General features: G+C 42.2%; 1 protein-coding gene across 2 annotated transcripts in view; it reads left to right on the top strand.

The window, feature by feature from the left end:
• Shroom2 (shroom family member 2) overlaps window positions 1-16,359 on the top strand; it is a 130,246-nt gene that overhangs the window by 54,340 nt on the left and 59,547 nt on the right. For both annotated transcript variants that reach the window (XM_015505231.2, XM_015505230.2), the window contains exon 3: window positions 4,547-4,698. In XM_015505231.2, the coding sequence (XP_015360717.1) occupies window positions 4,547-4,698 (152 nt within the window). The remainder of the gene's footprint in view (window positions 1-4,546; window positions 4,699-16,359) is intronic.

Genomic DNA, 16,359 nt, shown 5'->3' with positions numbered 1-16,359 from the left:
GAAGTATGAAAATGTTTGTTCTGGAAAGGACTTTCATAAACTATTTTCTTTCTGCTGTTCCCAGGGAAAAGATTTTCAGAAGAGCAGTGAGGCATTCTGTATGTTTCAGGACATTTAACTCTTAATTGGGGCCATAGAAGTGAGCTTTGCATACAGAATACCAGTTAATAACTAAGAAAACTGTATTCAGCTCTATCTATGAACTTGGTGCTTTGTGTCCGTGCATGCCCACAGTGAGTACATGGACCGGTATGGGTGTGGGTTAATTTTTCTCCTCGATTTGCAGAGGGACTTTTTGGAATTAGAACAAGTAAAACTAAGGATTTTTCTTAGCGACTCAAGAAGGGGAGTGCTCCATGATTGACTCTTAACATTCTACAGACATTAGACAGACACAGCCTAGAATAAAATAAGCATCATTTTGTAATTCTGTAATGCATGTTGTATTTACCATGGGAAAGCTGACAGTTATAGTATTCTCCTATGAAAAACAGTACCAACTTAGGTTTGTTCTTCATCAAGTTCAAGCCTAATTAACTCAACAGAACTTTAGAGTTAGATGTGTCTAGAGCATAAAGTTTTGCAAACTTTTTCATTTCTGAGTACTTTCTCCATGAGTACAATAAATATCCTAGAGATACTTGGCAAGGAAGCCATTGATGGTGATGGGTGTTGGGATACTACTCCCAAATCCAAACACTTTTGTTGGGAAATGTAGGTGGAGTGTGGTTTGAAAAGGCAGGTGGCTATTTTGGAAAGTGATCTTCATTACTAGTGGAGGAACTATAGGGAGCTTTGCAGATGAGAAATAACAAGATATTATCCTCTCTAGTGTAGGTGAACAGAGTCCTTAGTTGGCAGTACTCTGCAACCTCTCACAGGACTTGTTATAACAAGTGTTTGTGAGAATGAGACTGAGAACCCCAGCTGTAAAGGTTGAGTCAGACACAGGTAATGTGCCTGCTTCAAAACAATCCCAAGACCCTGAAAGTCTCTAGCCATCATGGTTTTGTCTAAAGATTTTCTTGTAATACCCAGATTCATATCAGGGAGAAGGACCCACTTGTTTGGCACATATTATTCTTACACTGGGAAATAGTTTTCTTGTTTTTAAATATTGAGGAATGCATTTTTTTCGTGGTAAAAGACACATCAAATCCTAGCCCCCCCTGCCTTTTTTTGGTAGCAGGGTTTGAACTCAGGGGCACTCAGCCATTGACCACATCTCCAGCCCTATTTTGTATTTTATTTAGAGACAGGATCTCACTGAGTTGCTTAGTGCCTTACTGTTGCTGAGCTTTGAACATGATCCTCCTGCCTCAGCCTCCTGAGCTGCTGGGATTACAGGCATGCACCACCATGCCTGTTGCTATTTTTAAGTATATAATTCAGTGGCATTAATTGCAGCTGTATACCCATCACCAGTGTCTGTTTTGAGAACTTTCCATCCTCCTAAACTGAAACTTGTTGTCCATTAAACACAGACTCCCCATTCCCTCCTCTTCCCTGTCCTTGGCAACCATCCTTCTACTTTCTGTCTGTGTTTGACTCCTAGGTACCTCATGTAGTGGGATATACAGTATTTGTCTTTTTGTGATTGGCTTATTTCATTTAGAATAATGCCCTTAAGGTTCATCCATGTTATACCATGTAACAAATTGTCCTTTTTTAAAAAAGCTGAATAATACTCCATTGTGTACACATACCAGATTTTACTTATCCATTCATTTGTTGATTGACATTCGGGTTGTTTCCATCTGGAATGTGTAATTGCTTAAAGGCAAAATCAACACGAGGTTGTTTCTCAGCCCACCCATCATGGTCTTGGACATCTACTGGATAAATGGGCTCTTTATCAGGATTCTGTAGGCTGACTTTAGTCAGTGACCCTGAGTGACCCAGCTTGAGTGTTGGGGGTCCTCCCTGGAGCCAGCCTCACTCTCCCTTCATCTGCTTCATGTACTTTGGGTTAGGGTGAGTTTCCATGACTCATTTATTCACATATATCTTCTGGGATTTGGGGTACTCTGTCTTCCACTAATGTTGGGGGCCCAGGATTGTTTCTGGGTATTCAACCATCCTCCATGGTCTGTTTTCTGACTGGACATTTTCTCTTAGTACCCCTCAACCCCAACTCCAGGCTTTAAGTGCTTTTTATCATTGGTCACCCAAGTATAGGCCATCTTTCCCTGGCCCCATCCCCAGCCAGCCAGCTGCCCACTAGCCCTTCTACCTGGATGGCCATTGTATCTCTTGCATGGGACCTGTCAAAACCAGGTGCCCAGTGCATCTTGACTGAGATGGCTGAGAGTGCACTTTTGGGCAGGTGGATATACTTACAATCTACCTGCTATGACACTGGGATAGAATTATCTTGATTTTTGAAGCCAGTTGTGAGTGGAACTGATTGCTTCATATTTTTGTTAGTTCTTTCAATTTTGTATATGTATGGCACTGCAGCAAATAATTGCCTTTTTGGGAGTGGGGATGGGTACCTGGGATTGAACTCGGGGCACTCAGCCACTGAGCCCCATCCCCAGCCCTATTCTGTATTTTATTTAGTGACAATATCTCACTGCGTTGCTTGCGCCTCGCTTTTGTCGAGGCTGGCTTTGAACTCATGATCCTCCTGCCTCTGCTTCCTGAGCCACTGGGATTACAGGCATGTGCCAATGTGCCCGGCAAATAATGGCTTTTTAGCCTCAGAATTTAGTTGTCCTGGGATGTAGAATTTCAGGAAAATGTGTAGAGTCATGGCCCAGGCATCCATTGTAGGCTGTTTCATGAGCACTTTGGGCTGAGTTTTGGAGAGGTTATCCTCAGGTTACCTGGGGCCTCCAATCATGGAGCCCTGAACTTTCAAACTACACCAATGATCTGGAAGCATCTCCCGCACCTCTAACTGGGTTTCTTCAGTTTGTAAAGCTTTGAGAGATAAAACAGGAGTTGTCAGACCTTGTTAGAACTATTCAACTAGTAAGTATTTTTGCCTTTTTGGTTCATAGGACTCAGTGCTGCCCAGTAGCAGTGTGTCAATAAATAGGTGTGGCTCTGTTCAGATAAAACTTTAATTGTGAACAACAGCAGCAGCAGGAGGAAGGCAGCTGGTTGGATTGGGCTCACTAGCCACAGTTTGCCAATCACTTGTACAGAAAATAGGCTTATCAACTGAGGTGAATTGCTCAGGTAGACTGGGGAGAATTGCTACCGAGTTGTATTATTATAGTGTAAGAAAAACTGGTTAAGATCAGTCTTTCTCAGGATGAAAATGATCATCAAATGGGTAACATTCAAGCCTGTTTCTTTTTTTGTGTGCTTATGTGTGTTTGTGTGCACAGTGCTGGGGATCAAACCCAGCGTATGTGCACATGGTGCAAGTGCTCTACCATTGACCCATACCCCCAAATCCACATTTCAAGCTTTTGAGGAGCCATTGAAGACATATTCAGAGCACTCTGTTTAGTGCAGAGTAGTAGATATCTTAGTATAAACAGCTTAGTATAATAATCTGACTAAGACCTTTATAAAAAACAGATGGTCATTGCTAGCAAAGGTGGACAACTTGGAACCTTCATGCACTGCCAGTGGGAGGTGTTGCAGTTGCTTAGAAACTAGTCTGGTAGTTCCTCAAAATGTCAGACATAGTTACTGTAGGACTCAGCGTTTCTACTGCAAGGTCCATACATGATAGAAATGAAAAAGTGTCCACACAAAAATGTGTACACCAGTGTTCATGGCAGCATCGTTCCTAATAGCCCAAAGTAGAAACAACTTGTTTATTACCTGATGAATGGATAAACAAAATGTAGCTTATTCATACCATGGAATTTAATTCAGCCATAAACAGAAATGAAGTATTAATACATGCAATAATATGGATCAACCTTGAAGGCATTATGCCAAGTGAAAGAAGCCAAACAGTAAAGGCCACATACTTCACGATTCCATTTATGTCTATTTTCCAACTTGGACACATCTGTAGTAGACACAGAAAGTCCCTTTATAGTGATTGCCAGGGCCTGGGAGGGTTGGAAAGTGGTTGCTAATGAGCTTGAGTTTTCTTATGGGCTTCGGGAAATGTTCAGAAATTGGTAGTGGTGATGGTTGTGCAGTTCTGTGAATAATAAAAATGGTCCAAAATTTTTGTTTGGGTAAAGGAAATCTAGAAAATTAATCCATAATTTTGGAGTCCGTATTTTCATTATGGTTGTTTCTGAACTTTTCCATTTCCTTCATTGATCAGCCTTCCACTTCTGTGGGGAGGCGGACCAGGTAATGGTTGGGTGAAAGAAACAGTGTGTTCATGCATCACTGGTCTGCTCGGTGGGGACTTGGTCAGCCTCAGGGGTCCTGGTCACTCCAGACTTCCTGGCCCCAAATGGGTCCTTCTCTTGTGGTAATGCTGAAGCCAGTCTGGAGGACCCATGAGCTGCATGTACCCCAGGGCATGTAGTATTTCTAGCTGCATTCCGCGTTCTTCGTTTTTTCTCAGGAATCACTTGCTCCTTCGTGAGGCTTATGGGATATGTTTCTTTCTCTGTTACAGATTGAAGAAGGAAGTAAAGCGGCAGCTGTGGACAAGTTGCTGGCTGGAGACGAGATTGTGGGCATCAATGACATTGGTCTCTCAGGGTTTAGACAGGAAGCTATTTGTCTGGTGAAAGGATCCCATAAGACCCTTAAGTTGGTGGTCAAAAGGTAAGATCCGTGCCTCCTTGTGTTTACCAAGATAAGCAGAAGTGTCTGTCCCTGCTATCCCTTCTACATGGTGTAGTATTTGCATATAGGTTTCCCATGTCCTCCTTCCTGTATGCTGTAAGTCGTGTCTAGATGATTTATAATACCTAACATAATGTAAATGTTCTGTCAGTAGTTATTATATTGTATTGTTTAGGGAATGATGGGGGAAAGTCTATAGATCTTTAGTACAGATGCAATTTTTTGTGTATGCAAACACTTTCTTTTTTAAAAAAAATCCATTAGAAGTTGGGGTTGCAGAAACTTGGAGGTGAAGGGCTGTGACTGTATTCCTTGGCAAAGGATGAACCCAACACCAATTTTTTTTTTTTAAATTAAGTCTATTGAGTTCTTGTATCTTTTCTTGGATAATGTGTAGATTATTTTCTTTGCAGATAGAAAGCTATGCTTGTGCTCCCAGTGAGACGATATGTTGTTGCCTGCTGTTTACACAAGGTGGCAGGCTGCTGATTTTAGTTTTTATGTTGGGAAGAGAGGGTGCTGCTGCCCAGCAGCCAGAGGCCTAGTACTGTTCTGAGGTCTGGGGGAGCAAGATGCTTATTCTTACCAACTAAATTGTTGGTAGGAGCGTGGATGATTCTCAGCACTCAGGGATATGATGCTTTTATACACAGGGACGAACATGATACTCCTGGGCACCACCCAAGAGCTTCTTAGAAATCGTTCTCTACATTTTGTATTTGGCTGATTCAAAGCAAGTGTCTCCATGTCCTTTTTGACAGAATTAATACATTCTTCCAAAGCTGGCAGTAAAATTTTTTTTAATATTTAATTTTTAGTTTTAGGTGGACATAATATCTTTATTTTACTTTTATATGGTGCTGAGAATCGAACCTAGTGCCTCACGCATGGTAGGCAACCACTTGAGCCACATCCCCAATCCCTGAAAGTAAATTTTAATGAGTAAATTGAGTCAAGCATTTATTTCAACATTTTAGCACAGACTTGAAAACATACTCTGAAGAGTGTGTCTGTGTGTGTGTGTGTGTGTATGTGTGTGTGTGTGTATGTGTGCTTTGTTTGCCTCAAACAGCATCTAAGGTGGAGGTTCAGAAATGAGGAAGGGAATATGTTCCTTCATTTATCCTCCTCCTCTTTAAGAGGTGCGTGCTCTTCCTGAAGACCTTTTCAACAAATCCTTGTAATTCATAATGGCAGTTTCTGAGCCTCTGGGCGGGGAGAGTGGACTATGAGAGGCGCTGTCATTCCTTGGGGGCCACCTCATTAATGCTTGGAAAGCAATCTGTTGATTCACTTAGACTCACAAGGGATGATGATGGGAAGAGAAGCTTATTTTTGCAGAGGTCAGATGTATTTAGAACCATCTCTGTGGATCATCCCCCATCCCCCAGACAGATGGCAGTTTTCCTTTTCTTCTGCCAGAGCCTTTAAAACATAGAAACTCATTCTTTGTTTTCCTCTGACTCTCTTTGGTGGGGAAGACATCAGCTTAGTCAACACAGTGGCCAAGTTTTTTGTCACCAGGGTCTCTCTGTGCATCTGAATTCCTAGCTGGGGAATTTTGGAGTCAGAAGATAAATACATTGTGAACTTTGATAGACATTCTAGAGACCTCAGATCACTTGTTTTTCTGCATCATATCTTGTACAGAGTCTTCTGTTTGTTTTTTTTCTCTATGATGTGATAGGTGAAAAATTGTTTTTATCACGTATGTTTGAATTTCTGTCACTATGAGTGAAACTGGGCATCATTTCATGTGTTTAGAAGTACAATATATATAATTCTTTCTTCAACTAGAGGTACTATAATGTGAAACCTTTTCAAAGGAAAGCATCAGTGCCACCTGAGAGGGAAAGAGGAGGCCACAGGGCACCTGCTGGCTGATTTAGCTGGGTAGGTATTTAAAAGACTCTCAGGAAAGGGACCTAAACTTTTGCCCTGAAGGACTGATGGGAGTCACTATGTAAAACCCCCACTTTGCATTTCACAACTCAGTTTCCTTTAAACAAGGGGAGTACAGATTGTGAAGTTTACATAGGATTTAATACTTTAACATGTAGAACAATACGTAAAAACAAAAGTTTATTCAAACAAATTTATTTTCAAACACACTTTAAATAACATACTCAGATGTTTTAAAATTTATCAAAATAATTTGTATAGGGGCTGGGATTGTGGTTCAGCGGTAGAGCGCTCGCCTAGCATGTGCGAGGCCCTGGGTTTGATCCTCAGCACGACATAAAATAAAGATATTATGTCCAACTACAACTAAAAAATAAATATTAAAAAAATAATAATTTGTGTTACCTTTTAATATAGATGTAGGGTTTTTTTTGGGGGGGGGATTGAACTCAGGGGCACTCAACCCACTGAGCCACAACCCCATCTCTATTTTGTATTTTATTTCAAGACAGGGTCTTACTAAGTTGCTTTGCGCCTTGCTGTTGCTGAGGCTGGCTTTGAACTTGGGATCCTCCTGAGTTGCTGGGATTATAGGCGTTCACCGCCACATCCAGCTGATGTAGGGTTTTTTTCGTTTGTTTGTTTGTTTTCCCCCAGTTGGGCAGAAAACAAGTTTGACATGGTGTTTTGTTCAGAGATGTGAAGGAAGGACTGGGGATGTGGCTTTCTGGTAGAGCACTTGCCTAGCCTGTCCAAGACACTGGGTTCCATCCCCAGCACCACACAAGTAATATTTGGTGTTTGGGATTCAGCTCAGTGGCAGAGTACTTGCCTAGCACATCCAAGGCCCTGGGTTTGGTCCTCAGCCCTGAGGGAGGAAAAGTAGGGAGATGTGAAGGAAAATTTTCTAAGCCATTAAATTAGTTAATATTAGGATTTGTTGCTGTCACCTTTGCACATGGCGAATGACTACTCTTAAAGATGTACATAATGAGGACTTGTAAAACTTTTATTGCAAAAGCACCAGTAAGTACTTTTAATTTTGGGGGGTGGAGGGATAACTGGAGATTGAAACCAGAAGCACTTGACCACTGAACTACATTCCCAGCCCTTTTTATTTTTTATTTGAGACTGGGGCTCACTAAGTCACTGAGGCTGGCTTTGAATTGGGGATACTCCTGCCTTAGCCTCCTAAACTGCTGGGATTACATGCATGTGCCACTGCACCTGGCATAAAATTGTTCTTAAAGCTGGGGACATATTTTCTTTATCTGAGTTTTAATCTCCCTACCGTCTTCTTTCTTCATCCCCAAATAACCACTAATCGATCTTCTATCTCTATGGATCAGTTAGCATTGATTAGCGTTTTATGTAGAGCTCCAAGACTGACTGTGCTAAGGCGGGGTGTAGCTCAGTGGTAGGCTATGTTCAGAGGCCCTGCATTCGATCCCCAGTACTAAGGGTGGGGGTGAGTATCTAGTTAACACATAACTATTGTATATTGCCCTACTTGAAAGCATGACCAAGTGGTAGATTAGGTGGCCCAGTCCTTACGTCAATGTACCTGCCCAACTGAGGTGCCTAAGAACTGATACCTCTGTTTAAAGCACATGCGGCCATGGTTTTTGTTTGTTTGTTTTCGTTGTTTGTTTTTGGTGGCACTGGAGATTGAACCCAGAGGCCCTCTACCACTGAGCTACCTACCGCCCCAGTCCTTTTTGTTGGGTTAGGGGGAGACAGAGTCTTACTAAATTGCTGAGGCTGGCTTTGAATTTTCTCCTGCCACAGCCGCCCAAATTGCTGGAATTACAGGTGTGTGCTACCACACCTGGCTGACCGGCTGTCATAAACATTTGAATAGTAGTTTAGCCACAAACTCCCTTCCCCTTAGCGACAGCGGCTGGTTGTCTTGTTTTGTATGCTTATTTCATTTTTGGAGACCAAGCTGCTGGGAAAAGATGAGGTGGACCATTTTTACCGGAGTGGTGGGATCTTGTTTCATGCAGCATAGGGAAGATCAGCATCAAGAAGCCATGCTTGAGGCGTGGGTTGTGGCTTGGTGGTAAAGAGCTTGCCTAGTATGTGTGAGGCACTGGGTTTGATCCTCAGCACAGCATAAAAATAAATAAAATGAAGGTTTTTTTGTGTCCATTTACAACTAAAAATTTTTTGAATAGTTTAAAAAATAAAAAAAGTTATGCCTGAGAAGACATAGAGATATCCCCCCACCCCCCAATAAAGATTTGTTCCTTTACAAACAACAAAAGTGGTTTGTTCCTTTGTCTTTGCCTTTTTTTTTTTTTTTTGGTACCAGGGATTGAACCCATGGGTGCATAACCACTGATACACATCCCCAGCCCTATTTTGCATTCTATTTAGAGACAAGGTCTCGCTGAGTTGCTTAGGGCCTCACTAAGTTGCTAAGACTGGCTTTGAACTCGAGATCCTCCTCCTCAGCCTCCTGAGCCACTAGTATTACAGGAGTGTGCCACTGCCCCCTGCCCTGTCCTAGATAGTTGAAGGGGAGTGCTTTCTCTCTCCCAGGCAGGGTTAGCAGGAAGCAAAGTGCTTACATCAGTCATTCCCTCTAAGATCTTGCACGTGTGTTCTTCACCATGTCCAGGTGTGTCCGCGGCCCATGAAATGGGGGTGGGTAGATGGGTGACTGTCTTGGAAGTAATCAGTTGTGGGGTTTGGAGGAGAGCTGAGAGTCAAGCATCTCTGCCTTTCTCTTCTCCCTCCTGGGTGGTTTGTTCCTTTGTCTTTGCCTTGGTCAAGGAAATGTACCTTTTGAGGAAAGTTCAGGGATGTTGTGTGTTTGTGCAGTTGTCATCTGCACTGTTTCTGTAGGTGCCTAGGCCCATCCCTGGAGATCCTGATGGTTAGGTGTGGAATGGACCTAAGCTCTGGGATCTTGGAAGGCCACAGGTTGTTTGGCTGGGTGCCTCTGGTGGTTGTGTTGCTCACTGGCTTAAGTAAATGTGCTTGGAGAGAAGGCCAAGGACAGAAACTGGGAGGCACTTTGGCATTTTCCTGATTGTCTTCACCCAATAGATAAACCCATTGCTGTGGGAAGGATGTCACCTGGCTCTATTGGGCTTGTCCTGCTTCCTTAGTGCCAGAGGTCATGTCATTGCTGTTGCTGTTTGATGCCCTCAAATGGTCACTAACAGTTTGGGGGACACATCACCCATTTTTCTAAAACCAGAGGCAAATTATTATAATTTCATTTCCTAAAAGGTACCTATATTTTCAAATGCCTTAGGGATATTTCTATTAAATATCACATCATAACTTATTTTCTAAAGCTCAAAATTACTCTTGATTTTTTTCTAAATTTACATTATAATATATATTATAATAATATTTTTCTAAATTTACATTATAATATACCTGCCACCCCATCCTTAATCTCACTCTGTTTTTTCTGGACCCCATCCTGAGTTGCAAGCAGTTTCCTTGGGGTGGAATCGACCATAGGGTTGATTTGTGCCATCCTCTGCCTCTTTGCTGGTGCCCTTAAACCTTCTGTGGACCTAATTACATCCACTAAGCTTGCATTCAGGAGCCGATTAACACCAAAGGAGATGGTAAGGCTTTTTGCAGGAGGCTGTAAGGGTTCCTGAGATGCTGTCCAGTGGTCACATATTTGAAGAAACAAGACTTCAGATAGAATAACAACATTCTTGCTTGTTCAGAGCACGTTTCTTTCCATATGCATCCCGTCTCCGATATTACAAATTCGCTTTGACTTCTGCTTCAAACTGCCACTGTGCAGTGCTCCCCTCTGTCCCTGGCTCCATGGAGCTGTCCTGGAGCAGGTGGCCCTGTGGCCCCAACATTGATCACACAGATGTTCCCGTGAGCCACAGTGTAAGGAGTAAGGGGCTGGCTGAGACATCAGCAGGTTGCATCTCTCCCCTTCTTTCCAGAGAGCTCTTCATGGGGAAAAATGTGGTGTGTGTGTGTGTGTGTGTGTGTGTGTGTGTTCAGACTGTTTATTTGGAGGGTATGCTCCTATTGGGGGATGCTGGGGGGTGAAACCCTGCTTTGGAGGGTGCGCTGACATTGTTTACTTGTGGGTGTGGGTAGGTCTCAATTCTGTGAGTCTCTGGAGGCTTATGTGTTTATTTTCTACTTAACACAAATGAGACACTGAGATTTACATCGGATGAGCATCCTGACTTGTTTGGGCTATCATCCAGTATTGTTTTGATTAAGTAAAATCAAAGAGAAAAAAGTAAATCACATAGATCAGAATTGTTTTATTTGGGACTTACTTCTCTTTGGGGTCAGACTTAGTATGTGGCTTACATAATTTAATCAGATGGCTTTGTTGATTATGGGAGATGTTTCATATTATAAATCAAGTAGAGAATGGTAAGTTATTGTTTTTCAATTCTTTCTTCATTCATTGTGATAAAAGAACAGGGCCTTTAATGAGACCTGTCTGTATCTGTTCATACTGATAACCAGGGCACGCAAATGATGTTTATAAAGTTGAGTTTGGAAATATCGGTGGCATCTAATGTGTTAACACACACACATAGCATTTTATTTATTTTTGTTTATTTGAGATTTCTAGAGGAATGTGAATATTGCATAACTGGGTTCACAGAGAACAGACTAAGTTCATTTGGAGTTTTAAGGAATTGAGAAATTAATCACAGCGTTAATAATGATGTCAATTTTTTTTTCTTTTCTTCCTTCTGCTAGAAACTGAACCCATGACCTCATGCATGCTAAGCACCCGCTCTACATTGAGCTACCACCCCTAGCCTTATTTATTTTATTTTTTTAAGGAGTTGCTCTAATGAGACCCACCTAATTCACAGCCCTTGGCTTTAGGAGAAAAAGTTTCTCTGTGCTGGCCAAATTCCAAGTTGGAAAGAGAAGTGTCTTGATGAGGGTGTGGAGAGAAGCCTCTAGGAATGTCCTGAGACTTGGGAGTGCTGGGATCCTGGGGTCTCCCTGGGCTCTGACCTTGTAATGGGCTTTACAGGCAGGAGGCTTATGTTATGTTCAGCTTATGTCCAGCGTTAACACCCAACCTCGTTGTCACTCCTAAGGAACAGGTGGCTCCCGAGGCTCTGTCCACCCCAACTGCACCCACTGAAGGGTCCCCCTCTCTATCTGCCTTGTCCTCAACTATAGCTGCACCTGTGGGCCTCAGCTCCTCTGTGCTGTTTTGTCCAAGTAGAAATCCACTTTCAGCTTGTGGCCAAGGGGTGAGGAAGAGGTTGCATTGGTAGAGCTGGGAGCAGATGGCTGCTGGAGAGGTCACGAAGCTTGTATAGAGGTCACGTCTTAGAATTTGCCTGTGAAGGCCAGGCATAGTGGTGGCACATGCCTGTAATCCCAGTGGCTCTGGAGGCTGAGATAGGAGAATCGCGAGTTCAAAGCCAGCCTTAGCAAAAGCAAGGCACTAAGCAACTCAGTGAGACCTTGTCTCTAAATAAAATACAAAATAGGGCAGGGGATGTGGCTCAGTAGNTGCCCAATCCAGAGTTCCTCCATTCTTTGCATTCCCCCTTTCCCCACTATGATCAGCATCCACTTATCAGAGAAGACATTCGGCATTTGTTTTTTAAGGATTGGCTAATTTCACTTAGCATAATCTGCTCTAATGCCATCCATTTCCCTGCAAATGCCATGATCTTGTTATTTTTTTTAGTGCTGAGTAATATTCCATTGTGTATAAATGCCACATTTTTTTTTATCCATTTATCTATTGAAGGACATCTAGGTTGGTTCCGTAGTCTAGCTATTGTGATTTGTGCTTCTTATAATGTTTATAACATTGATGTGGCGGTGTCCTGTAGTATGCTCTTTTTAGGTCTTTTGGGTATAGTTCGAGAAGGGGAATAGCAGGGTCAAATGGTGGTTCCATTACCAGCTTTCCAAGGAATCTCCATACTGCTTTCCAGATTGGCTGCACCAATGTGCAGTCCCACCAGCAATGTACAAGTGTACCTTTTCCCCCTGCATCCTCGCCAACACTGTTGTTTGACTTCATAATGACTGCCATTCTGACTGGAGTGAGATGGTATCTTAGAGTAGTTTTAATTTGCATTTCTCGTATTGCTAGAGATGGTGAGCATTTTTTTGTGTATTTGTTGATTGATTGTATATCCTCCTCTGAGAAGTGTCTGTTCAGGTCCTTGGCCCATTTGTTGATTGGGTTATTTATTTTTTTGTTGTTTAACTTTTTGAGTTCTTTGTATACTCTAGAGATTAGAGGTCTATCTGAAGCGTGAGGGGTAAAAATTTGTTCCCAGGATGTAGCCAGGATATAGGCTCCCTATTTACCTCACATATTATTTCACTTGCCAAGAAAAAACTTTTTAGTTTGAATTCGTCCCATTTGTTGATTCTTGATTTTAACTCTTGTGCAATAGGTGTCCTATTAAGGAAAGTTTGGTTTGATTCTGCATTGCTTGCTTCATTTAGGTGGAGAACATGCTCACCACGAGAACAGCTTCATGCCTCTGCTGGAACATACCATGCCCTTCCCCTAGAGTTTGTCATCCCCACACACACTCTCATAAAACCCACCTAGAACAGTGCCTGGGAGCTTGATTTATTATGAAAGAAAGCCAGTTGGTGGAAGTTGAGAGTCTGAAGGCCTCTTTAACCAAAGTGGTGTCATGGACACATGTTCAGGAGGTATTTGCAGAAGGTTGACCACTGTGGCTCAGCTGTTGTTGTGAAATGTGTTCTTCAGATAGCTCAGGTCATTCCTGTGTCCAGACCGTTGGTGGTCAGGTGGGATAGTCAGCGTCTTGGATATCATGGGGCATGGCAGGCAGAGCTGCCTTTCACCTTAAAGGATGGCTGTACTGTCGAAACTATTGTGGTGAGATTGTTTGCATTGAATAAGATAGAGCAAGGTAAGTAAGAGGAGGTTACAGATCTTACTTGAGCATTCCTTCTTGAATTTTCCAACCATGACTATAGTTCATTAATTATTTATTTTTTGCAGTGCTGAGGCTGGAACTGAAGGCCTCAGGTATGATAAGCAAACACTCTACCACTGAGCTACACCCCCAGTCCCTGTGTTTCATTATATAAAGGATAAAGAGGGCCATTCTGTGACTTGACGCTAATGCAAGGCAAGAGTGCCTTCCATCCTTAGTGATTCTATATGATAAAATAGGTGAACATTTTTAACAGCCAGTTAGCAAGAAGACTGGCAGTTTACCATAGTGACTGTACATATATGGTATTATTGAATAGTTCTCCAAGTAGGTAAAGGATTGTAGAGAGTATGGATTAAAATGATAGTCTTCTTTTGGAGAAATATTATTTCTATCAGAATAGGTGTTTTTTGTTTGTTTGTTTGTTTGTTTTGTTTTTACCACTGAACTACATCCCCAGCCTTCTTCTTCTTTTTTTTTTTTTTTTCTCTTGAGAGGGGTTCTTTCTGAGTTGCTGAGGTCTTGCTGAGTTGCTGAGGCTGGCCTTAGTCTTGTGATCCTCTTGCCTCAGCCTCTTCAGTCACTGGGATCACTGCACCTGGTGGGACAGCATTTGACTGTTGCCAATTCCAATAACCTTCAGCAGCAGGACCCATACTTTGTATTCAGATGAATTCTTGTAAATTTCTTGGACCTTATTTTTTTTCTGACTTTAAAGCAGAATGCCATCTCTTTCCATAGTCCTGGCTAACATTTCTTTGCCACTTTGTGACTGATGTCTTTTTTTTTTTTTTAATTTTTTTTAGTTGTAGTTGGACACAATACCTTTATTTCTATTTGTTTTTATTTAAGGATTGAATCCAGCACCTCGCACATGCTAGGCGAGTACTCTACCGCTGAACCACAACCTCAGCCCCATGACTGATATCTTTCTTGTGTTATTTTCTCTAAACTTCACAGTTCAGGTGTATATCCCTACTCCGTGTTCCTTTCTCTAAGAGAAATGTCTTCTTAATTTACTGGCTTTTGATCTGGGGATGCTAAAAGTAACCAAAGACTCCACAAAGGGAATTTGTGGACAAATCATGAAGATGCAGTTAATTAGCATGGACTTTGGATAATGGGCAGAATTCCATGGCAGGCTAGGTAGATGAATGTCATGGGGCCTCTTTACTTTTCCTTCACGTTTATGTACATAGGTAGGTCTCTTTACATGTAGCATTTCTTATTTATTATTATTTTTGCAGTGCTGGGGGTTGAAGCCAGTGCATACATGCTAAGTGAGCACTACACCCCCAGCCCTACATATGGCTTTTGAGGGATAGCAATTTATAATCTCTTGTTGCTTTTTTTTTTTTTTTGGCATAGGTTTACCTTATTTAAATTTTTTTTTGTTTTTTTTGGTGTTTATTCTTATGTATAAGACTCATTGGCTCTGTTGCCAACCCTTAGGGCTATTTATGATACTAATAGCTGCACATTGAATGTCTTTGAGTTTCTTTGCCAACACATCTGTTCTATTGAAATGTAGTGGGGATGTTTTGTTGGTGCCTTTTTAGACTGTTGGATAGTGGGGAAATGTGCTTTTGGACCCAGGTGGCTTGGGTACAGGGAGACATTAGTAGGCTTGTAGAAATGAACAAGTAACAGCTGATAGAAGAAACGAGTCACTTGGGTGTGCTCCAACCTCACGTCCTGGTGGGGTGTTCATTTTGTGCCATTGCTCCACAGTGGATCCTGCCAGAGTTCTGGAAGGAACACCGGAGGTGTGACCAGAAGCGTGGGCTTGCTTATTCTTCCTGGGGGACAGGCACAGAAAGCTGCTGGGCAGAGAAGCTCTCCAAGGCTTTCAACCTGTGTGAATGCTGCTGCCTTTGCTGAAAATGCAACTTTGATGTTTTGTATCAGTTTCAGCTACTGAGGTCATTTGGGAATTTTTATCTTTCCTTATTTTCATGTATGAAGGCAGGAACTACTTGATTCTTATCCCATGGGACCATAGATCTTTTTTTTAAAAGATTTTTTTTTAATATTCATTTTTTAGTTGTAGTTGGACACAATATCTTTAATTAATTTATTTATTTTTATGTGGTGCTGAAAATCGAACCCATGGCCTCACCTGTGCTAGGCGAGTGCTGTACCACTGAGCCACAACCCCAGCCCAGGACCATAGATCTTATCAGACATGATGTCACCATCCACATCATGGCACCTGTCTGTACCACTGCCCAGGAAAAGAATGTACTGCCATATAAATCTTCTCCCAATGCCATTCGGGGCTAGTCTGCTTTTTTCTTCCAGTAAACACACACACAGGGAGTTACCCTTTAGAGTATGCTCTAATGCACATATTTTGTACATTCATGTAACTCGTGTAGAAGCACTCCAGCTGGGCCTGAAATCTTCCCAGTAGGTCCTGCCTTCTGGAAGCCCACAGCTGAGTGGGCCAATAAGGCATGAGCCAGAAAACTCCGACAAGTGGTGACTCCAAAAGAGAAAAGGGTGGATGTAGACCCCAGGACAGCCTTTTCTGAGGACAGGGCAGTGCATCCGTCTTTCTAAGGCCAGGTTTGAGATGTAGATCACAAATCTATGTGAGCTATATGAGATGCGCTCAAACTGGAAACCAAAGCTGTCAGTTTAAAAGAGTTGCAAAGGGGAAGAAGTGAAAGGGAGGCTTGAAGGGGGAGGGAAGAGATAGTGTGGAGCTAGAGTAAACACATTTGACCCAAGAAAGCCCTGAGATCCTGACACTGGTCCTAAGAATTTACTTTATCTACAAGTCCCCTAGTGATACTGAAAGCCCAGGCTGTGCTCTCAT

This window comes from Marmota marmota, unplaced genomic scaffold (assembly GCF_001458135.2).
Source record: "Marmota marmota marmota unplaced genomic scaffold, marMar, whole genome shotgun sequence".
NCBI classification, from domain to species: Eukaryota; Metazoa; Chordata; class Mammalia; order Rodentia; family Sciuridae; genus Marmota; species Marmota marmota.
The sequence above is the reverse complement of the archived record's forward strand: the minus strand, read 5'-3'. Positions and strand labels throughout refer to the sequence as shown.